This window comes from Mustelus asterias, unplaced genomic scaffold, assembly GCF_964213995.1.
Source record: "Mustelus asterias unplaced genomic scaffold, sMusAst1.hap1.1 HAP1_SCAFFOLD_85, whole genome shotgun sequence".
Taxonomy (NCBI): domain Eukaryota; kingdom Metazoa; phylum Chordata; class Chondrichthyes; order Carcharhiniformes; family Triakidae; genus Mustelus; species Mustelus asterias.
In genome coordinates, this window is record NW_027590139.1 from 1,138,193 (window position 1) to 1,162,676 (window position 24,484).

General features: G+C 44.5%; 2 protein-coding genes across 2 annotated transcripts in view; one reads left to right on the plus strand and one right to left on the minus strand.

The window, feature by feature from the left end:
• LOC144483992 (uncharacterized) overlaps positions 1 to 24,484 on the plus strand; it is a 126,425-nt gene that overhangs the window by 95,319 nt on the left and 6,622 nt on the right. Inside the window, exons 7-8 of the mRNA XM_078202568.1 lie at positions 1,975 to 2,948; positions 6,411 to 6,415. Coding sequence (XP_078058694.1) covers positions 1,975 to 2,948; positions 6,411 to 6,415 — 979 coding nt within the window. The remainder of the gene's footprint in view (positions 1 to 1,974; positions 2,949 to 6,410; positions 6,416 to 24,484) is intronic.
• LOC144483981 (uncharacterized) lies at positions 19,980 to 21,335 on the minus strand. Its single transcript, XM_078202557.1, has one exon. It carries the CDS (start codon positions 21,156 to 21,158, stop codon positions 19,980 to 19,982), a length of 1,179 nt encoding a protein of 392 aa, XP_078058683.1. The 5' UTR covers positions 21,159 to 21,335.

Consider the following 24,484-nt stretch of genomic DNA (forward strand, 5'->3'; position numbering starts at 1 on the left):
GAGTTTGTTTAATTGGTTTGACCTAAAAAGGGGTCCAACATCTTTGAGTAAAACACTTTCTTTTCAACCCCTTTTCCATTTCTTTTCTCATTCTGGGGGAAATTGGGGACGTGCAGCAACTGGAGGGAAAGGAAGTGAATCCAGGGAGGGTGCAGACTCTGGAAAGGTTGGTCCAGGTTTCTCTCTCTCTTAAACCAGAAAATGATCCATTTCTGCCCACTGTTTGCTGTTAGCCAATCTTCTATCCACGCCAATATGTTATCCCTGCAGCATGAATTTTTATTTGCTGCAATAACCTTTGATGTGGCACCTCATCAAATGTCTTCTGGAAATCTGAGTACAGCGCATGCACCAGTTTCCCTTTATCCAATTCCCGATGGGGAATTTTAGAAAATTGAACAACACATCAACTATCTCACTCTGTTAAGACCCGAGAATGAAGCCCAGCAGGACCCGAGGACTCATCAGCCCACAGCTCCAACAGTTTGCTGAGGACCACTTCCCTGGGAATTGTGCTTTTTCAGAGTTCATCCCACACTTCTGTTTTCTGATTTCCAGCTGTTTCTGAGTTTTAACTGTATCCTCTATTGTGAACACCGAGGCAAAATACTTGTTCAATTCATCTCCCAGCTCCTTATTTTTCATTATCAATTCCTGGACTCACTTTCTATCAGACAGTTAAGAAATGAGGTGGAGCAAGTGACTGAAGTGTCAGTCAGGGAGCACTATTGGGAGCACCAATAGTTTCAAAATAGTTCTGGAAAAAGGTGGGACAGGTCCACAGGTCAAGGCCCTAAACTGGAGCAGGGCCACTTTTGTGGGCATTAGGCAGGATCGAGCAGATGTCGATTAGGTGAGTTTGTTTGAAGGGAAAGGAATGACTGGCAATTGGGAGGTTTTAAAAGTGTGATATCAAGAATCCAGGGGCAGTATATTCCTGTTAAGATGAAGGGAAAGAATGGTAAATTTAGGGATCTCTGGCAGACAAGGGACATTGAGGCTCTGGTCGGGTAAAAGAAGGAAGCATACATTGGGTTTAAAGATTAAAGAAAATTCCAAGAGGTTCTATAGCTATATTAAGAGTAAAAGGGTGGCTCGAGAGGGAATAGATCCCCTTAAAAATCAGTATGGCCATCTGTGTGTGGAGCCACAGGAGATGGGTGAGATTTTTAATGAATACTTCTCCTCTGTGTTTACTGCGGAGAGCACCATGGGTGCTAAAGAAATAAGGGAAACAAGTGGTGATGTCTTGGGCACACGCATGTTACTTGGGAGGACGTATCTGCAGCCTTATAAAAGCAAATTACTGCGGATGCTGGAATCTGAAACCAAGAGAGAAAATGCTGGAAAATCTCAGCAGGTCTGGCAGCCTCTGTAAGGAGAGAAAAGAGCTGATGTTTCTTGTCTAGATGACCCTTTGTCAAAGCTCTGAAACATCAGTTCTTTTCTCTCCATACAGATGCTGCCAGACCTGCTGAGAATGGGGAGAGAGTGTGTGGGATGGAGATTTACAGCTTTTGGGGAATGAGAGAGGAAAGAATGTTCCATAGAAATTGTCTGTTCTGAATTTCTATCCTGTACTGACACTGATGACTTTTGGAAACTCATTTTACAGGATACTGAAAGAGGAACCACAGGCCGAAATCTCAAACGTCACGTCCTGACGTGACAGAATCGTGTTCCTTGGGACCTCAATATCATCGGACTTTGAATCCGGAAGGAGAAATGATTGTCCAGTCTGTCGATTTGAAGAGATTTGAAATGTCAGTGTGAGTGAAAAAGCATCAACACACTGCCACACTTGAGTGAGAGTGTTCCAATGCACTGACTAAAGAGCTTAAACCAGTTACACAGTCTGAGTAAATATCACACCATTCACAGCGGGTAGAGACTGTAAACTTGTTCTGTGTGTGGACGAAATTCAACTAATTGTCCACCCAAGACAGAGGTAAGGACACCTGCACCATGGAGAGACCATGGAAATGTGTGGACTGTGGGAAGGGATACAGAACCCCATCAGAGCTGGAAGCTCATCGGCGCAGTCACACTGGGGAGAGGCCGTTCATCTGCTCTCAGTGTGAGAAGGGGTTTAATCAGTTATCCAGCTTACGGGCACACCAACGAGTTCACACTGGGGAGAGACCATTCACCTGCTCTCAGTGTGGGAAAGGATTCACTCAGTCATCCAACCTGCGGACACACAAACGGGTTCACACAGGGGAGAGGCCGTTCACTTGCTCTCAATGTGGGAAGGGATTCACTCGATTATCCGACCTGCAGATACACCAGCGAGTTCACACTGGGGAGAAACCATTCACCTGCTCTCAATGTGGGAAGGGATTCATTCAGTTATCAGACTTGCAGAGACACCAGCGAGTTCACACTGGAGAGAGGCCGTTCACCTGTTCTCAGTGTAGGAAGGGATTCGCTCGATTATCCGAACTGCGGACACACCAGCGAGTTCACACTGGGGAGAAACCATTCACGTGCTCTCAGTGTGGGAAGGGATTCACTGTGTCATCCGACCTGCAGAGACACCAACGAGTTCACACAGGGGAGAAGCCGTTCATTTGCTCTCAGTGTGGGAAGGGATTCACTCAGTTATCCAACCTGCAGACACACCAGCGAGTTCACACTGGGGAGAAACCATTCACCTGCTCTCAGTGTGGGAAGGGATTCAGTCGGTCAACCCACCTGCGGACACACCAGCGAGTTCACACTGGGGAGAGGCCCTTCACCTGCTCTCAGTGTGGGAAGGGTTTCAGCGTTTCATCCCAGCTGCTGAGACACCAGCGAGCTCACACTGGGGAGAAACCATTCACCTGCTCTCAGTGTGGAAAAGGATTCACTCAGTTATCCAACCTGCGGACACACCAGAGAGTTCACACTGGGGAGAGGCCGTTCACCTGCTCTCAGTGTGGGAAGGGATTCACTCGGTTAACCCACCTGCGGATACACCAGCAAGTTCACGAGTGATGACAGTGGTTGGATTCTGCTGTTATTGTTTCTGCTCTCAGTTGCATCCAGGATTGCATTTTGTTCATTCTCACAGTTGGTCAATGGGAAGGGTCAGAGGGTTTCTTTGTGCTGGACTGGCTGGTCTCAGCCTCCAGTGGCTTTTTGTGAATACCTGGTTTCAAATGTCACAAGGATCACAGAGTGACAGGGTGTTAGGAAGTTTCGAGATATTTAGTCAGAAGAAAACAGAGGTTGGCAGTGCAAAGGTACATTTCTGAATGGAGGGCTGTGACAAATGACATTCCTCAGGGATCAGTGCTGGGACTTTTGCTGTTTGTAATGGATATAAATGATTTGGAGGAAAATGTAACTGGTTTGATTGGTAAGTTTGTGGACGACACAAAGGTTGGTGGAATTGCGGATAGCGATGGGGACCGGCAGAGGATACAGCAGGATATAGATCAGTTGGAGACTTGGGCGGAGAGATGGCAGATGAAGTTTAATCCGGACAAATGTGAGGTAATGCATTTTGGAAGGTCTAATACAGATGGGAAATATACAGTAAATGGCAGAACCCTTAAGAGTATTGATAGGCAGAGGGATCGAGGTGTACAGGTACACAGGTCATTGAAAGTGGCAATGCAGGTGGAGAAGATAATCAAGAAGGCATATGGCATGCTTGCCTTCATCGGCCGGGGCATTGAGTTTAAAAATTGGCAAGTCATGTTGCAGCTTTATTGAACCTTTGTTGGACCGCACTTGGAATCAATTCTGGTCACCACACTACCAGAAGAATGTGGAGGCTTTGGAGAGGGTACGGAAAATATTTATTTGGATGTTGCCTGGTGTGGAGGGCATTAGCTATGAGGAGAGGTTGGAGAAACTTGGTTTGTTCTCACTGGAACGACGGAGGTTGAGGGGGGCGACCTGATAGAAGTCTACAAGATTATGAGGGGCATGGACAGAGTGGATAATCTGAAGCTTTTTCCCAGGGTGGAAGAGTCAATTACTGGGGGCATAGGTTTAAGGTGCGAGGGGCAAGGTTTAAAGGAGATGTACAAGGCAGGTTTTTTACACAGAGGGTGGTGGGTGCCAGGAACCCGTTGCTGGGGAAGGTAGTGGAAGCAGATAAGATAGTGACTTTTGAGATGTGTCTTGACAAATATATGAATAGCATAGGAATAGAGGGATATGGTCCCCGGAAGGGTAGGGGGTTTTAGTTCAGACGGGCAGCATGGTTGCTGCAGGCTTGGAGGGCCAAAGGGCTTGTTTCTGTGCTGTAATTTTCTTTGTTCTTCGTTCTGTTTGGAACATCCCAAATGCCCATCCAATTTCCTTTTTAATTGTTTATTGTCTCCACTTCCTCCTCCCTCGTAGGCAGCGAGTTCCAGGTCATTACCATTCGCTGCATCAGAATATTCTTCCTAACATCTCAACCCCCCACTGCCCCCCTTGCACCTCTGACCCAAAATAAGAAATCTGTGTCTCCCCTCGTCCTTGTCCCTTCAGCTAATGGGAACAGCTTTTCTTTGTCCACCTTATCTAAACCTGTCAGAATCTTGTCCACCTCTATCAAATCTCCCCTCAACCTCCTTTGCTCCAAGGGGAACAACCCCAGCCTGACATCGACAATAAAGAACAAACTAACAGAATATGTTACTGTCTGAAATCAAATGGGATTGTTTAATTTCTGTTTTAAAGATATTGTGAAGATATTGTCCTGGACAATAAAGGAATTGGAATAACTCACCTTGGGAGTGGTTGAATGGAATATATCAATCTGATATCCACGTACAGTCTCGTGAAAGTCTGGAATATGCAGCTGGAAGTCCCTTCCTAACAGCACTGTGGGTAGACATATACCTCAGGCATTGCAGCAGTTCAAGAAGGGGTTGGGGTTGACCATGGCCAAGGCAGCTACATACAGCCACATATTCTGTTATAATTGAAGGGGCGGCACGGTAGCACAGTGGTGGGGTGGCATGGTAGCTCAGTGGTTAGCACTGCTGCTTCACAGCTCCAGGGACCTGGGTTCAATTCCCGGCTTGGGTCACTGTCTGTGTGGAGTTTGCACATTTTCCTCGTGTCTGGCTGCTCCGGTTTCCTCCCACAGTCCAAAAATGTGTGGGTTAGGCTGATTGGCTATGCTAAAATTGCCCCTTAGTGTCCTGGGATGCATAGATTAGAGGGATTCGCAGGTAAAATATGTAGGGATATGGGGGTAGGGCCTGGGTGAGATTGTGGTCGGTGCAGACTCGATGGGCCGAATGGCCTCTTTCTGTACTGTAGGGTTTCTATGACTGCAGATTGAATGTGAGGCATTGTGGGACTGGACTATCTTGACCATATTCCTGTGACTGCCCGGAAACTCATGTCTATTTTAGTTTATAATTGAGGTTTTCTGGGAATAAGTTAAATGCGGAAATATTAAGCATCGCCTGGAGGGATTTGGAATAACTGAGAATTTTATCCCCAGATAAAGAACAAAGATTTTGCTGGTGTTTGGGTGTAACGTGTTTGGGATTTTAAATCAACAAAGATGTTGCCTCTAAAATCAGTCCTTGTAAGTTGGCTTAAAAAAGGTTGTTATAATGAAGGATCTTGGATCTTATTTTAATCAAGGAGTTGTGAGTTTGTAGCGCTCTGTCGCTTTAAGAAGCTATAGCTGTGAGAGAGAATGCTGAGGATTCATTGTTTGAAATTGACGAGCTGTGAGAATCTGTGTGTTTTGTTTGTTTTATGTGGATGTTTGTAGGTATGTTTTATCATTGTTTTGGGCTACATTTGTTAAGGTTTATCTTTCTGGCGGATTAACCTGATCTTGAATCTTTAATTAAAGGCATTTTTGGAAGTTTAAAAACAGGATCACAAGAACGCTTAAGTAATTAATTTTGGTTATTGTTGTTGTAAAGCACATGCTAAGTTTCTCTGTTTGTGTATGGATGATATTTGTGGGTTGAACGCTTCAAGCTTTGAGGTTTTCTGTCTGTGATTTAAATCAAACAGATTTCTAAAAAAGGAAGTGTGATTAATAAAACTTTTTTTGTTCAGAAGTTATGAACCTGGAGCCATATTTACTGGCCAGAGACAGGATTCCAGGATATTTTACTAAACATGTGGGAATTTTAATCCGGATACAATTCACACATGTGAGAATGAGAGTTTTAATTTGTAATGGTTATTTAAAATTTGACACATGTGAAATGATTCTGACCAATCCTGTGTTGGATTGATCTTGGGTTAAACTTCCTGTCAGGTCCAAAGATTTATTCCTGACGCAAGTAACATAAAGAAAAGTAAATTCTGGAATTGGATACTGAAGAAAAGAGTTTAAAAAGAGAGATTATTAAATAGAAATGTTGCCAGACCATGTGGTCATTAGATTAAAACAAGGGAAAGGTGCTGACGTCCATTTGAGAACTTTTAATCCACCCCATTTCTAACTAAGGGAGTCTATGTACAAAGAAAGCCCAAGAAAGACCCCCCCCAAGGGGGGTCTGGAAAGCATCATGATGGGGGAACCTGTCCATGAGATGATCACAAAGCTCCATAATGCCCAGATACTAATTTTATTGAGCCTATAATGTATGTAATCTATCACCATTCTGATTGGATTGTGTCCAGCCGGGTTAGGCTGAGTAACTGGATAAGAATTGATGATATTCTGTGTTGGGTGGAGTTACACATGGTCAGCCCCTGTGGCTTCTCCCCGCTGGCGTAACTCAATAAACTGTCTGTCGATTGAATCAGGCACAACACACTGGGAAGAGATACAAAGTGCCCTCTCCACTGGAAGCTCATCGGCGCAGCCACACTGGGGAGAGGCCGTTCACCTGCTGGGTGTGTGGAAAGGGATTCACTGATTCATCCACTCTGCAGAGACACCAGCAAGTTCACACTGGTGAGAGTGCATTCACCTGCTGTCAGTGTGGGAAGGGATTTACTCAGGTATCAAGCCTGCAGACACACCAGCGAGATCACACTGGGGAGAGACCATACAGCTGCTTTCAGTGTGGGAAGAGATTCACTCGGTCATCCCACCTGCAGAGACACCAGCAAGTTCACACTGGGGAGAGGCCATTCACCTGTTCTCAGTGTGGGAAGGGACTTTGTCATTCATCCACCCTGCTGAGACACCAGCGAGTTCACAAGTGAATATGGGAATGAGAGTCTGCTGTTATTGTTTCTGCTCTCAATTACATCCGGGACTGCATTTTGTTCAGTCTCACAGTTGGTCAATGGGGAGGGTCGGGGGGTTTCTTTCTGCTGGACTGGCCGGTCTCACAACTTTGCCTCCAGTGGGCTGATGCTCTTTGAGTCTTGTTGCAAATACCTGGTTTCAAATTTCACAAGAATGACAGAGTGACCGGGTGTGAGGAAGTTCAGAGATATTTAGTCAGCATTTCTGTTTGAAATGCCCCAAACGCCCATCCAATTTCCTTTGTAATTGTTTATTGTCTCCACTTCCTCCACCCTCGTAGGCAGCGAGTTCCAGGTCATTACCATTCGCTGCATCAAAATAATCGCATCATAATTACACCTCCCCCAATTATAAACCTTGCCCTGCCGTACGGCCCTATCCCTCTCCATTGCAATAACGAAAGACACCGAATTGTGGTCACTATCTCCAAAGTGCTCTCCCACAAACAAACCGAACACTTGGTACTGGGTAATGAAATGGGCCAAGTCCAATGTGGCCCCACCTCTTGTCGGCCTATCCACAGATTGTGTCAGGAAACCCTCCTGTACACACTGCACAAAAACTGCCCCATCTGAACAATTTGACCTATAAAGGTTCCAATCAATATTTGGAAAGTTAAAGTCACCCATGACAACTACCTTGTGACCTCCACACCTATCCATAATCTACTTTGCAATTTCTTCCTCCACATCTCTATTACTATTTGGGGGCCTATAGAAAACTCCTCACAACGTGACCGCTCCTTTCCTATTTCTAACTTCAGCCCATATTACCTCAGTGGGCAGATCCCCCTCGAACTACCTTTCTGCAGCCGTTAAAGTATCCTTGATTAACAATGCTACTCCTCCACCTCTTTTACCACCTTCCCTACTCTTACTGAAACATCTATACCCCAGAACTTCCAACAACCATTCCTGTCCCTGTTCTCACCATGTCTCCGTAATGGCCACAACATCGTAGTCCCAAGTACCAATCCACGCTCCAAGTTCATTTGCCTTATTCCGGATGCTCCTTGCATTGAAGTAGACACACTTCAACCCACCTTCCTGTCTGCCCGTACACTCCTGCGACCTTGATACCCTCCTCAGTACCTCACAACACTCAACACTGGCTTCTGGACGACAGCTCGTTTTCCCATTCCCATTTGAAAGTTTATTTTTAGAAAGGTAAAATTATGAATAACACTGATGACTTTCACTAACTCCATTGGGTGACCACCCCAAGTAGAAATGTGAATCTTCCTCGGGGTCCTGAACCAAAGGGGATTTCCCAAAATCCTGCCCCAGGGGCACTCAGTACCTCCACAACTAGAGTCCAACCTGCAAAGCCCAAGATCACTCACAAATCCCACTGAGCATTTTAACACAGCTCTCAGCTACAATACAGGTATAAATGTTATACTGTTAGTCAGAACACAGAACATTGTTCAAAAATTCCTATCTTGCCTATGTAGGTTTATTATTAAAACTTCACCCAAAGACTTGTCTGTAATCCAGAAACTGTTTGTTCCTCAAACAAGTAAACAACCTTGCTGATATTAGAACCTTGATGTGGAGCATTTGATTAACATGTGATTTTACTCTAACGCAGGGTGTTACATCTATCACCCCTTTTACTCAATCTATTCATTCACTCTGGCATTTTCCCCCTTTTCCTCATTGGCTTAGCACAAGGTAGTTAACTTCCATCCCCTTTACAATCCCCTTCTCACAACTAGTTTTTAGATATAATTGAAGCAGTATAATTGGATATAAAAGCAGTGATAACATGTAATTGCTGTATAAATTGCATAGATTCAAAAAATTCTCAAGCTGTCCCTTAATGGAGAAATCAAAGAGAAATGTAGTAGTAATTGGGGATAGTGTAGTTAAGGGCATAGACACTGTTCTCTGTGACCAGGATAAGGAATACCATAGGTTGTGTTGCCTGCCTGGTGCTCGGGTCCAGGATGTTTCATCTGGGCTGCAGAGGAATTTGGAGTGGGAGAGTGAAAATCCAGTTGTCGTGATCCATGTAGGTGCCAATGACATAGACAAAACAGGAACTAAGGATCTACAGAGGGAGTACGAAGAGCTCGGGGACAAATTAAAAAGCAGAACCAACAAGGTGGTAATCTCTGGATTACTACCTGAGCCACGTGCGAATTGGCACAGGGTTAATAGGATTAAGGAGACGAATGCGTGGCTCAAGGATGGGTGAGGGAGGAATGGGTTCGAATTCATGGGGCATTGGCACCCGTATTTGGGCAGATGGGACCTGTATAGATGGGATGGTCTCCGTTTGAACCTTGCTGGGACCAGAGTCATGGAGAATCATATCACTAGGGCTGTAGATCGGGCTTTAAACTAATTTATGGGGGGGGGAGGGTGCAGAGGTAAGAGGAATTACAAAATCAATGGTAGAGGAGAGGGAGCGAGTGCAAGTGAATGAGGGCATTCAAGTAGTTAAAGGAGTAGAGGGCGAGGGAGAGGTTGATAGTGTTTCATCAAATCGGGTCCAGATAAAAGCTGGAATAAAGACAGTTTGCCTGAATGCACGAAACAGTCGGAACAAAGTTAATGAGTTGATGGTGCAAATCAGCACAAATGGGTATGATCTAGTGGCCATTACAGAAACGTGGCTGCAGGGAGACCAGGACTGGGAGATGGATATCCAGGGGTATCAGGCATTTAGGAAGAATAGACAGGAAGGAAAAGGTGGTGGGGTGGCTTAATATCAGGGTAGTAGTGAGGGATGACATAGGCTCTGAGGAACAAAATGTGGAATCATTATGGGTAGAGATAAGGAATAGTAGGGGGAGAAAGACACTAGTAGGCGTGGTCTATAGGCCCCCAAATAATAATGTTGAGGTGGGGCGGGCTATAAACAAGCAAATAATGGATGCGTGCAAAAACGGAACGGCAATAATGATGGGGGACTTCAAACTGCATATTGATTGGCAGACTCAAGTTGGAAGGGGTGGGATGGAGGAAGAGTTCTTAGAATGCTGTCGGGATAGTTACCTTGAACAGTATGTTACAGAACCGATGAGGGAACGAGTTATCTTAGATCTGGTAATGTGTAACGAGGTAGGTAGAATTAAGGATGTTCTTGTGAAGGACTCTCTTGGGTCAAGTGATCACAATGTGGTTGAATTTCTGATACAAATGGAAGAGGAGAAAGTAGGGTCCCATAACAGTGTCCTCTGTTTGAACAGAGAGAAGTACAATAGGATGAGGGCTGAATTGGCTAAGGTGGACTGGGAGAGCAGACTGGTAGGTAGGACAGCTGAGGAACAGTGGAGCATTTTTAAGGAGATCCTTTTCAGTTCTCAGCAACAATATATTCCGGTGATAAAGAAGGACTGTAAGAAAAGGGATAACCAGCCATGGATAACGAAGGAAATTAAGGAGAGTATTAAATTAAAGACCGATGCGTACAGAGTGGCCAAAAATAGTGGAGAATCGGAAGATTGGGAAAACGTTAAGAAACAACAAAGAACGACTAAGAAAGCGATAAAGAAAGGAAAGATAGGTTATGAAGTTAGGCTAGCCCTAAATGTAAAAAATGATAGTAAAAGCTTTTACAAATATAGAAAAAGGAATAGAGTGGCAAGAGTGAATGTTGGAGCCTTGGAGGACGAGAGGGGGGGATTTAATAGTGGGAAATGAGGAAATGGCTGAAACTTTAAATAAGTTTTTTGTGTCGGTCTTCACGGTGGAAGACACAAATAGTTTACCGAATATTAACGATAGAGGGTTGGTAGGAGGAGAGGTACTCAATACAATTAATGTTACCAGGGAGGCAGTGCTTGGTAGACTAACGGGACTGAAGGTGGACAAGTCCCCGGGCCCGGATGGAATGCATCCCAGGGTACTGAAAGAAATGTCAGAGGTAATAGCGGATGCGTTAGTGATTATTTATCAAAATGCGTTAGATTCTGGGGTAGTGCCGGCGGATTGGAAAACGGCTAATGTTATGCCGCTGTTTAAAAAAGGAAATAGACAAAAGGCGGGTAACTACAGGCCGGTTAGCTTAACGTCTGTAGTTGGGAAAATGCTGGAATCCATCATTAAAGAAGAAATAGCAGGCCATCTGGATAAGAATGGTTCAATTAAGCAGACGCAGCATGGATTCATGAGGGGAAAGTCGTGCTTGACAAACTTGTTGGATTTTTATGAAGATGTGACTAGTGCGGTTGACGGAGGGGAACCAGTGGAGGCGGTGTTTTTGGATTTCCAAAAGGCGTTTGATAAGGTGCCTCACAAAAGGTTGCTGAAGAAGATTGGGTCACACGAGTTGGGGGTAGGGTGTTAGCGTGGATTGGGGATTGGCTATCTGACAGGAAGCAGAGAGTCGGAATAAATGGGTGCTTTTCTGGTTGGCGGATGGTAACTTGTGGCGTGCCGCAGGGATCGGTACTGGGGCCTCAACTATTTACCATTTATATAGACGATCTGGAGGAGGGGACTGAGTGTAGGGGAACAAAGTTTGCAGACGACACAAAGATAAGTGGAAAAGTGAATCGTGTGGAGGGCGTAGAAGGTCTGCAGAGTGATTTGGACAGGCTGAGTGAGTGGGCGAGGATCTGGCAGATGGAGTATAACGTTAACAAATGCGAGGTTATTCACTTTGGAGGAAATAAGAGCAAATTGGATTATTATCTAAATGGAAAAAAATTACAACATGCTACTGTGCAAAGGGACCTGGGGGTCCTTGTGCATGAGAAGCAAAAACCCAGTCTGCAGGTGCAACAGCTGATCAAGAAGGCAAATGGGATGTTGGCCTATATCGCAAGGGGGATAGAATATAAAAGCAGAGATGTCTTGCTGCATCTGTACAGGGCATTGGTGAGGCTGCAGCTGGAATACTGTGTTCAGTATTGGTCCCCTTATTTGCGGAAGGATATATTGGCCTTGGAGGGAGTGCAGAGAAGGTTCACCAGGTTGATACCAGAGATGAGGGGTGTTGATTATGAGGAGAGACAGAGCAGATTGGGTTTGTACTTGTTGGAATTTAGAAGGCTGAGGGGGGATCTTATAGAGACCTATAAGATAATGAAGGGGCTGGATAGGGTAGAGATGGAGAGATTCTTTCCACTTAGAAAGGAAACTAGAACTAGAGGGCACAGCCTCAAAATAAAGGGGGGTCAGTTTAGGACAGAGTTGAGGAGGAACTTCTTCTCTCAGAGGGTGGTGAATCTCTGGAATTCTCTGCCCACTGAAGTGGTGGAGGCTACCTCGTTGAATATGTTTAAATCACGGAGAGATGGATTCCTGATCGGTAAGGGAATTAGGGGTTATAGGGATCAGGCGGGTAAGTGGAACTGATCCACTTCAGATCAGCCATGATCTTATTGAATGGCGGGGCAGGCTCGAGGGGCTAGATGGCCTACTCCTGCTCCTATTTCTTATGTTCTTCTGTTCTTATGTTAACCTGCTTCATCTTGTAATAATTCTTATTCAGTATTATTTCTCCCCCGCCTTTATTTGTCCCAATCCAATATTCCATTGACTTTAATTTGTTCTTCCAGTCAGTTTCTCTGGAGTCTGTGTCAGTGCCTTGATCATTTCAAAATGATTTCTTACTCTTCAGGTCATATTAACCATTTCATGTCACGCTGTTAGTCAAGCAGCTGAGAAAGTCCCATTTGAATCATAGAATCATTACAGTGCAGAAGGAGGCCATTTGGCCCATCGTGTCTGCACTGACCACAATCCCATCCAGGCCCTATCCCCAAAACCCCATTTATTTACCCTGCTAGTCCGCCTGACGCTATGAAGCAATTTACTATGGCCAATCAACCTAACCTGCATATCTTTGGAGTGTGGGAGGAAACTGGAGCACCTGGAGGAAACCCATACAGATACGGAGAGATTGTGCAAACTTCACACAGACAGTCACCCGAGGCCAGAATTGAACCCGGGTCCTTGGCGCTGTGACGAAGCACTGCTAACCATTGTGCCACCGTGCCACACTTCACTCTTCAGTACAGCTGCACTGTGCACTCTCGGATGTTAGTTCATTCACAACTTACAAACCAATTCTGCAATCTCACATCAGTGTTCCAATTCCTTCTTTAATTCTCTGTTGGAGTCTCACATTCATAAGCCATCTTCACACATTTCCCTACATGTTAAATGTTGTCTCTCATGTTGTTGTTATGAACCAGACATGTACTTTGTCTTGCTTGTTGTTATCTCTCTGTCCTCTCCCACAAATCCTTGTTGTGTATTTGTGAAAGGTTTATCAGGTCTATAGCGATGGTGCTGGGTATTTTACCAATCATCATCCTGAATTCCACTCTCTTTCAAAGGATGCACCATCCAATAATTCTGCTGGAAACTTCAAAAGAAAGTCAAAAGTCAGGGTCAAAGGGGTTTTCCATCTCGACGTATTTGCTGATTTCCCCCTGTACAATCCCAATGTCTCAGATGGTGGCCAGATTATAAAATTCAGTTCTCTCAAATAGTTCATGGACAAAGAAACAAACAAGGGGTGGCACGGTGGCTCGCACTGCTGCCTCACAGCACCAGGGATCTGGGTTTGATTCCCGGCTTGGGTCCCTGTCTGTGTGGAGTTTGCACATTCTCCCCGTGTCTGCGTGGGTTTCCTCCGGGTACTCCGGTTTCCTCCCACAGACTGAAAGACGTGCTGGTTAGGAGCATTGTCCCAAACAGGTGCCGGAATGTGGTGACTGGGGGAATTTCACAGTAACGTCATTGCAGTAAGTCTTACTTGTGACACTAATAAATAAACTTTAAATATCTCCAAGAGAAAACTGTCACCTCATTTACCTCGTCTATACTTCCCCTTTACCAGAATGTTCCATACCCGAATGTATGCATTCCTTTAAACTGCACTTTCCGGAGTTCTGGAGAATCTTTTAAAACATGAAATATATTCATAATATCTTTAAAAAGAAACCAAACATTTCACAGTAACTTCATTGCAGTGTTAATGTAAGTCTCGTAGTGACACTAACTTTAAAAACTTTAAGAATATTTGAAGTCAAAGTTTATTCATTCGTCACAAGTCGGCTTACATTCACACTGCAATGAAGTTACTGTGAAAATCCCTTAGTCGCCACACTCCAGCGCCTGCTCTGGCACACTGCGGGAGAATTTAGCATAGCCAATGCACCTAACCAGCACGTCTTTTCGACTGTGGGAGGAAACTGGAGCACCCGGAGGAAATCCACGCAGACACAGGGAGAACGTGCAGACTCCGCCCAGACAGTGACCCAAGTCAGGAATTGAACCGGGTCCCTGGCACTGTGAGGCAACAGTGCGAACCATTGTGCCACCGTGCCACCCCAAATTTGTGTTTGATTCCAGGCATTTTCAACTTTGTTCTTTCCCTTAAACAACAGGTGATTTCCATTTTCAATGCTTGAAATCGCAACTCACGTCAGATGTTTATCAATTCCAATATCCTAAGCAGGCTTGGTGGTTTTCTGAAAAGTAAAGTCTTTTATTCTCTGCTTTAATTCTCAAAACTGTTGACTTCACTCAGAGCTGGAAAACATCATCACCTGTTTAAAAAACACAAACAATCCATCTGGCTCTCGCCAAGATCCCAGTGAGTTAATATGTCCAAGTATAGGTTACATTAAAAAACAAAGGCTGTGTGGAGATTTATAAAAATCAACTGTCTGCTGAAAGGGTTAACTTCTCTGTGGAACCAAGAGAGGCGGGGAGTGGGCAGAGGAAACTTGGCAATTGTGTCAATTTATATAATTTAAAAAACTTCTCTCATGTTATTTTCTTCAATTTTGTTCAAATTTCATCTCTTTTATCTCTCCTTTTTTGAACACCAATTTCAATTTTCAATATTTGCTACTTAATCAAAGTTGAAAGAAATACTTTGTGAAATGTGTTGTTAACCGAATCTCAACAATTTTAACTCAGATGTTTTGGAAAGTTGGAACTGGTTTGCTGCCAAACTGCAGCCTTATCTTTGTGTTTTGGGAGCAAATTGGCCTTCACAATTCTAACCTTGAACAACTTAATTTCAAACCCAAATACATTCCTTTCACATTTTAGTACAGTCTGAATTTATTTCAAACAGAAACACACGGCAGTTCAAATTAAATTAATTTTTATTCCCTTTCCAAACTAATTCTTCGAATCTATGATGCTTTCAAACAACGCCCTGCTTCAACAATTATGACTCAAATGTACGGTATTCCTTCAACGGGGCAAACCAACTTGGAGTAAGCGTTGTGGATCATGACGGTGCAGAAGTCATGGCTCACCTCATACACCTGCATTCCCTTATCACACAGGAGAGGCAGAGGAGAGGGAGGAGTGCTTTCAGTGATTCTTTTTTTTGGAGAAAACAACAACATCTGCTCACTGGTGACTGATTTCTGTCTCAGGTTGTTTGATGTTAGCTAAACACAGGGAGTGGTCTGCTTCAGGGGAGGTGTCACTTTGTGGCTGAATTAACTTCCTCAAAGTCCCCATGGCATTTTCTAACCCTTCACGTGATTTGATATTTTCTGACTGTAAATTGATATCTTGTTCCAGAGTTTGGCCGAACAGCAGTAGATTTTTCTGAGCTCCACTCACCCTATCATCTGCCCCCTGTTCCCAATGTAACTGATTGTCCAGGTCAGACGTGCTCTCCTGCCAGCAATCAGCTCCATTCTGCAGCTTATCCACCAGTTCCCTCAACTCTTTATATTTTGTACTCAGCTGTGAGGCAACAGGTTTCCAATGTAACTGTAAATTAATTTATTCTGGACTATTTCCAACTCACTATTTCCTTTCTGAATCTCTTTAGAAAACCTATCAAGGACCCGCTCGTAATCTCCGTCACATTCTTCTCCACCTCCCAGGGTATCTTTTGCTCCTGATGCCCTTGACTCCGTTGTCAAACTGTCAGTCACATTGTAGCAGATGCCAAAGCCATTGTTGTATTTGCTTTTTTGAGGATCCCCTAAATGGGGAAATGCTTCGGAAATCAGAAGCACAAAGGGACTTGGGAGTCATTGTTCAAGATTCTCTTAAGGTTAACGTGCAGGTTTAGTTGGCAGTTCGGGAGGCAGATGCAATGTTAGCATTCATGTCAAGAGGGCTAGAATAAAGAGCAGCGATGTACTTCTGAGACTGTATAAGGCTCTGGTCAGACCCCGTTTGGAGTATTGTGAGCAGTTTTGAGTCCCACATCTAAGGAAGGATATGCTGGTCTTGGAAAGGGTCTGGAGGAGCTTCACAAGAATGATCTCTGGAATGAAGAGCTTGTCGTATGAAGAATGGTTGAGGACTCTGGGTCTGTACTCATTGGAGTTTAGAAGGATGAGGAGGGATCTTATTGAAACTTAGTAGGAAAAAACTAGAACTAGAGGGCACAACCTCAGGCTAAAGGGATGATCCTTTAAAACGGAGATGAGGAGGAATTTCTTCAGCCAGAGAATGGTGAATCTGTGGAACTCTTTGCCGCAGAAGGCTGTGAAGGTCAGTTCATTGAGTGTCTGTAAGACAGAGATAGATAGGTTCTTGATTATTAAGGGGATCAGGGGTTATGGGGAAAAGGCAGGAGAATGGGGATGAGAAAAATATCAGCCATGATTGAATAGCGGAGAAGATTCGATGGGCCGAGTGGCCTAATTTTGCTCCTATGTCTTATGGTCTAAGTTCACAACTCCTTGATTAAAATAAGATACAAGAGCCTTCATTCCCCTTCATTATAACTTAAACTTTTTTTAGCCAACTTCCAAAGCCTGATTTTATCGGAAACATCAAGTCTTTGTTGATTTAAAATCCCAAACATGTTGCCAGCTGCAAAATCTTTGTTCTTTGTCTGGGGTTGAGGTGACAACACGATAAAATCCTCACAGTTCTTCCAAATTCCTCCAGGCTCCGCTTAAAATTTACACATTTAACTGGTTCCCATAAATCCTCAATCAAAAACTAAAATAGACACATGAGTTTCCAGGTGATTTACAAAGAAATGAACTGTCTGCTGAAAGGATTAACTTTTCTACAGAACCTAAAGGGGTCGGGAGTGAGCAGAAAAAACTTGGCCCACAATTACTTCACTTTACATATGGTGGGGGTTTTTCTCAGAGGCTAAGTATTGAGCTGAACCCAGTTAATACAAAGATTTGCAAAAGACAGTATACTGGTTAAAGACATTCTTTATTGACCAACACGCGCTGGGAGAAAGGCAGCTGGGAGTCCAACTCCTTTCTAAAGTTACAATACATTGGCCGCGTAGTTATACTATTTTGAAAGTTCATTTCACCCGCCCACTCTGTCATCCTAACTGGATGCTCCAATCATGTTCGTGCACAATATTTACCTTGGCCAATAACATCCGAGCTTCTGGAAGAATGGGAATTCATTGGTCTGTAGAATCTGAAAGTTCCTGCCCACTGTTACTTTGCAACTTTCACTTACGTAGGTCCATAGGGTTCAAAGGTTGCTTTCTAACTGACTGTCAGCAACTTCTATTACATAGGTTATAGGGTTCAAAAGTTCCTTTCCACTGTCTGCTGAGCCATCCCTTATAACTCATACTGATAAAAACTGTGCTCTGTGGCTTCACTATTCTGAAAGAATGTGGCCCGACTCACTCAGCTTTTATCCCATTATGCTTTAGGGCAGTCTGCAGTTTGGCCAAGGTGTACATTTCAGTACAAAAAGTACATATTTAAATCTGAAATACATGTTTAAATTCGATACCAGTGGTTATATGTGTCTCTATGCAGACAGTACCTTTGTATAATATAAATAAGGCACGTTGTGGTCCTTATTCTATGTTAGTCTAAGTCAGTCCACCCTGTTTCAATAACCTTTATTAGTTTTTAATCTCAAGGTATTCTGAACCCCTCTGACAAAATAACTTTAAAAAACTTAAAGTTTATAATTAGTCTCAAGTAAGCTTACATTAACACTGCAATGAAGTTACTGTGAAAAATCCCCTCTCTAACAACAAAAGAAACTTGATTTTAAACTTCATCTATTAATTTTTTTGTTATATTCCTCAACCTATTTTAATTTGATCAGTTTTTTGTTAGGGATGGGTAATTTCTGTTCTTTATAAATTGGTTCACTCATTTTGTTAATTCTACATGGGCTCGGGAATCAGATCCCAGACTCTATCATCCATATCCTTTTTCTCCTTTTGTCACCACTTTCTCTCTGTCTTGCAGGAGGATCGTGGGGATTCCAATCAGACCAAATCATTTATTATAAAAGTAAAACAAAAACAGAAAATGCTGGAAAATCCCAGCAGATCGGACAGCATCTGTAGGGAGAGAATAGAGCCAACGTTTCAAGTCTGGATGACCCTTCATGAGAGCTCCTATGAAGTGTCATCCAGACTCAAAATGTTGGCTCTGTTCTCAAATCATTTTATCGCTAAGTTTCTTGCTCTTAGTTTCCAAAAGACAGGTAAGAAATCTGTCCAGTCCCTACTCGAGCTCTGAATTTTTCACTGGCCATGCTTGAGTTGGATTATAACCATTAGAATCCACTCTTAGAGGTCCACTTTTCAGTCCAGTGCTACTTGGAGTGTACCGTCACTTCACCGACTACCGGTCACAAGTCCCTCACAGTACTTATCACAAATCTATGATAAAATAATTTCAGCAATGCCTGAGAATGCTTCTTAATCGACTACCTACCACCGTTTGTTGATTGATCAGACCCCCTTTTTACAGATTTGGATATCTCAGCCGCTGAATATCAGCTGGTTATTCATAGATTCATAGAATCCTACAGTGCAGAAGGAGGCCATTTGGCCCATCGAGTCTGCACTGACCACAGTCACACCCAGGCCCTATCCCCCATGCATTTACCCTAGCAAGTCCCCCTGACACTAAGGAGCAATTTCGCATGGCCAATCCACCTAACCCGCACATCTTTGGACTTTGGGAGGAAATCGGGGCACCCGGAGGAAACAGGGACACGGGGAGAATGTGCAGACTCCACACAGACAGTAACTCAAGCCAGGAATCGAACCCGGATCCCTGGCGCTGTGAGGCAGCAGTGCTAACCACTGTGCCATCATGGCACCCAAACTTATGGAATAAGTTTAATTCTAACTCATTCTGTGTAAATATTCTCACAAGGTCCTCTGTTGGGGCCCTGCTAAGCAGCTTTAATGGTCCGTGATTGCAGAAACTGAGCAGTCACAGGAATGTGGTCAAGATAGTCCAGTCCCATAATGCCTCACATTCATCTGCGGTCCTTCAATTATAACAGAATATTTGGCTGTATGTAGCTGCCTCGGCCGTGGTCAACCCCAACACTGCCTTCCTGAACTGTTACAATGCCTGAGGTGTAAGTACACCCACAGTGCTGTTAGGGAGGGATTTCCAGCTACACATTCCTGACAAGATTCTGATAGGTTTAGATAAGGTGGACAAAGAAAAGCTGTTCCCATTCGCTGATGGGACAAGGACGAGGGGTTCACAGATTTAAAGTTTTGAGTCAGAGATGCAGGGGGGAACGTGAGTCAGAATATTCTGATGCAGCGAATGGTAATGACCTGGAACTCGCTGCCTACGAGGGTGGAGGAAGTGGAGACAATAAACAATTACAAAGGAAATTGGATGGGCATTTGGGGGGTTTCAAACAGAAATGCTGACTAAATATCTCTGAACTTCCTCACACCCTGTCACTCTGTGATCCGTGTGAAATTTGAAACCAGGTATTCGCAACAAGACTCAAAGAGCATCAGCCCACTGGAGGCAAAGTCATGAGACCGGCCAGTCCAGCAGAAAGAAACCCTCCGACCCTCCCCATTGACCAACTGTGAGAATGAACAGAATGCAGTCCTGGATGTAATTGAGAGCAGAAACAATAACAGCAGAATCCAACCCCTGGAATCACTCGTGAACTCGTTGGTGTCTCAACAGCTGGGATGAAACTCTGAATCCCTTCCCACACTGAGAGCAGGTGAATGGCCTCTTCCCAGTGTGAACTCGCTGGTGTGTGCACAGGTTGGATAGGTCAGTGAATCCCTTCCCACACTGAGGGCAGACGAACGGTTTCTCCCCAGTGTGAATCCGCTCGTGTGTCCGCAGACTGGATAACTGAGTGAATCCCTTCCCACACTGAGAGCAGGTGAACGGCCTCTCCCCAGTGTGAACTCGCTGGTGTCTTCGCAGGCTGGATGAATCACTGAATCCCTTCCCACACTGAGAGCAGGTGAATGGCCTCTCCCCAGTGTGAACTCGCAGGTGTGTCCGCAGACTCGATAACTGAGTGACTCCTTTCCCACACTGAGAGCAGGTGAATGGTTTCTCCCCAGTATGAACTCGCTGGTGCTTCCGCAGGTTGGATGATTGAGTGAATCCTTCCCCACACTGAGGGCAGGTGAACGGCTTCTCCCCAGTGTGAACTCGCTGGTGTGTCTGCAGGCTGGTTGAATGAGTGAATCCCTTCCCACACTGAGAGCAGCTGAATGGCCTCTCCCCAGTATGAACTCGCTGGTGTGTCTGCAGGCTGGATAAATGAGTGAATTCCTTCTCACACTGAGAGCAGGTGAACGGTCTCTCCCCAGTGTGAACTCGCTGGTGTGTCTGCAAGTTGGATAATTGACTGAATCCCTTCCCACACTGAGAGCAGGTGAATGGCCTCTCCCCAGTGTGAACTCGCTGGTGTGTCTGCAAGTTGGATAATTGACTGAATCCCTTCCCACACTGAGAGCAGGTGAACGGTCTCTCCCCAGTGTGAACTCGCTGGTGTGTCTGCAGGCTGGATAACTGACTGAATCCCTTCGCACATTGAGAGCAGGTGAATGGCCACTCCCCAGTGTGAACCCACTGGTGTGACTGTAGATGGGATGATTGTGTGAATCCCTCCGCACACTGAGAGCAGGTGAACGGCCTCTCCCCAGTGTGAACTCGCTGGTGTGTCCGCAGGTGGGATATTTCACTGAATCCCTTCCCACACTGAGAACAGGTGAATGGCCTCTCTCCAGTGTGACTGCGCCGATGAACTTCCAGTTCTGATGGGGATCTGTATCTCTTCCCACAGTTCCCACATTTCCATGGTTTCTCCATGGTGCAGGTGTCCTTGCCTCTCTCTTTGGTGGACAATCAGTTGAAGCCTCGTTAACACACACACAACACGAGTGCAGTCTCTCCCCGCTGTTAATGGTGTGATCTTTATTCAGGCTGTGTAACTGGTTAAAGCTCTTTAGTCCATGCACTGGAACACTCTCACCCGAGTGTGGCAGTGTGTTGGTCCTTTTCCAGTCACACTGACATTTGAAATCCTTTCAAATCAACAGACTGGACAATCATTTCTCCTTCTGGATTCAATGGCTGATGATATTCAGGTCCCAAGGAATATGACCCTGTCAGATCTAGACGTGACGTTTGAGATTTCGGACTGTGATTCCTCTTTCATTATCCTGTAAAACAGGTTTGCAAATGTCATCAGTGTCAGTACAGGATAGAAATTCAGAACAGACAATTCTAGTTTCTATGGAACATTCTTTCCTCTCTCATTCCCCAAAATCTGTAAATCTCCATCCCACACACTCTCCCTCCATTTTCACTCTGCTGTATCTAATATTCACCCTCCCAATTCCCCTGAAGGTGCTGATTGAATCTGATTGACAGATCCACGCTCACTGCTTCCTGTCCAGCACAGAAATGATAACAAATAGGAATGGCGGTTGGCCACTTGGCCTATCATGCCTTTTAAACCATTCCGGGAGATCATTGGCTCATCTACCTCAGCATCATTCTCCCCACACTAAATCCATCTCCCTTGATTTCTTCAATATCTAGAAACCAATCTCTCTCTCCTGAAATTTCTTGATGACTGAGGCTCCACAGGCCTCCAAGGTAGAGAATTCCAACGCTTCACCACATCCTTGAATCAGGAAATCCCTCGTCATCTTAGCTTTCTCTCCATTTCCCCATATGTTCCCCATAAGCCTTGACAGTCTTCTCAGTCAAGAATCAGTCTAACTCATCCTGGAATATATTTAAATGATTCTCAACCTGCAATGATCCCTGTGGAAAGGAAATTCAAGAATAACAATTGCCTGAGGAAAGAGATGACTGAAAATACATAATGTAGCTACATTTCTATATTACAAGACTATAAATAATAATAAATGTATTTTATTACAGAGTCATAAATAATATATCTAATCTGTATCATATAACAACGCTAGACATGTCTCTGTCCTATATTAATTTACTGTCCCCTTAAATGTCAGTCATCTCCTGGGGAAACCAACCCTTTAATTGTGAACATTAGGAAAGTGACCATCCTTTTAGCCAGACAAATAAATGTGTCAAGCTGAGGGAGCAAAGGATGTCAATGTCTTTAAGAGAGAGGGAGACCTGGGCCAACCTTTCCAGAGTCTGCAGCCTCTCTGGATTCACTTCCTTTCCCTTCACTTGCTGCAAGTCCCCAATTTCCCCCAGAATGAGAAAAGAACTGGAAAGGGGGAGAAAAGAAAGTGTTTTACTCACAGATGTTGGCCTCTTTTAAGGAGGAAGTTTAAGTCGGTCTGAAACTCAATCTTCATTCACACAAGGACCAAGAGTCCTTCCGGTGTTCCAACACTTCCCATTGGCCAGCTACGGTGAGAGGCAGTGAGTCGGAAGTGCACATTGGCGGAATTTGGGGAATGCGCATGTGTGGATTTCGGAGGATGCGCGTTATGTGGAATGTGCGGGGCGGGGCGGGGCCCGGGACAGAGCCGGCGCACTGACCATTGTCTGTCCGGGTCTTCCAGCCTGTCCCATTGGACAACAGCTCAGCGCGGTTGGAGGGCAAAGTCCCGCCCACCCCCACGTGGGGCTCCGCCCCTCATTGTCTGTCTGCGGGGCATTGACCAATGGGAACTCTGGGGGACCGGACGTACTCTGCTCCTCCAGCCAATCACAGCTCCTCATTGTCTGAATGCGGAAGTGGACAATGAGCTTGTTCAGCTGCCCATTCCTGCCCAGCAAAGCTGCTGCTGCTTCTCTCTCTCTGAATGAAGATTGAGCTTCAGACAGACTCAAACTTCCTCTTGAGGCCAACATCTGTGAGCAAAACACTTTATTTTCTCCCCCTTTCTATTTCTTTTCTCATTCTGGAGTTGAATTTTTAACTTCCAGGTCACCACTCGCTGCCTAAATAAAGATCCTCTCTCTCTGAATGAAGATTGAGCTTCAGACAGACTCAAACTTCCTCTTGAGGCCAACATCTGTGAGTAAAACACTTTATTTTCTCCCCCTTTCTATTTATTTTCTCATTCTGGGGGAAATTGGGGACTTGCAGCAAGTGAAGGGAAAGGAAGTGAATCCAGGGAGGCTGCAGACTCTGGAAAGGTTGGCCCAGGTCTCCCTCGCTCTCTCTTAAAGACATTGACATCCTTTGCTCCCTCAGCTTGACACATTTATTTGTCTGGCTAAAAAGATGATCTCTTTCCCCATGTTCACAACTAAATGGCTGGTTTCCCCAGGAGATGGCTGACATTTCAGGGGACAGTAAATTAAAATCAGAAAGAGATATGTCTAGTGTTTTTATATGGTCCATATCAGATACATTATCTATTGTCTTGTAATAAAATATATTTAATATCTTTTCTTGCTGTGTAATCTTAGCTAGCTTATATATTTCCAGTCATCTCTTCCCTCAGAGTGTTGTACTATCTGGGTTTCTCTTCCTTAAGGACCAGTGAAGGCTGAAGATCATTGAATATATCATTGAGGGGACAAGGGAGTCAAGAGTTATGGGGAAAACAGAGAGAAATTTAAGATGAGGGATTTTTTCACTTAAGGATGTGGTGAAGTTTTGGCATTCTCTACACCAGAACCTTCGTCATAAAGTATGCTCAAGCAGGTGATTGATATATTTCTAGACATTGAAGATATCTAGAGATATGGGGGATAATCTGGCAGAGGTAAATCGGTCAGTGAGCTCATTGAATGGTTCAGCAGGCTCGATGGGCCGAATAGTCAACAGCAGCAACTATTTCTACAGATCTGTGTCCAGGGCAGGAAGCAGTGAGCATGGGTCTGTCAATCAGCCTGAATTTACAGCTCTTGGGGAATGAGAAAGGAAAGCACATTCCATAGAAACTTGAATTGTCTGTTTTGAATTTCTATCCTGTACTGACAGTGAGATATTTTCTAAATTGTTTTTACAGGATATTGGAAGAGGAGAAATCACTGACAGAAATCTCAGACGTGATGTGCATTTTGGACAAAATCACTCGATCCCTTGGGACGTGAATATCATAGAAATGTTTGACCGGTCTGTCAACTTCAAAAGATTTTAAACATTAGTGTGGATGGAAAAGTACCAAGACACACATACGCCTGAGTGAGAGTGTTCCAGTGCACTGACTGCGGAAAGAGCTTTCAGCAGTTACACA

Excerpts from the sequence above, each read along its gene's own strand:
- LOC144483981 (XM_078202557.1), bottom strand. The coding sequence starts at position 21,158 with ATGGAGAAACCATGGAAATGTGGGAACTGTGGGAAGAGATACAGATCC.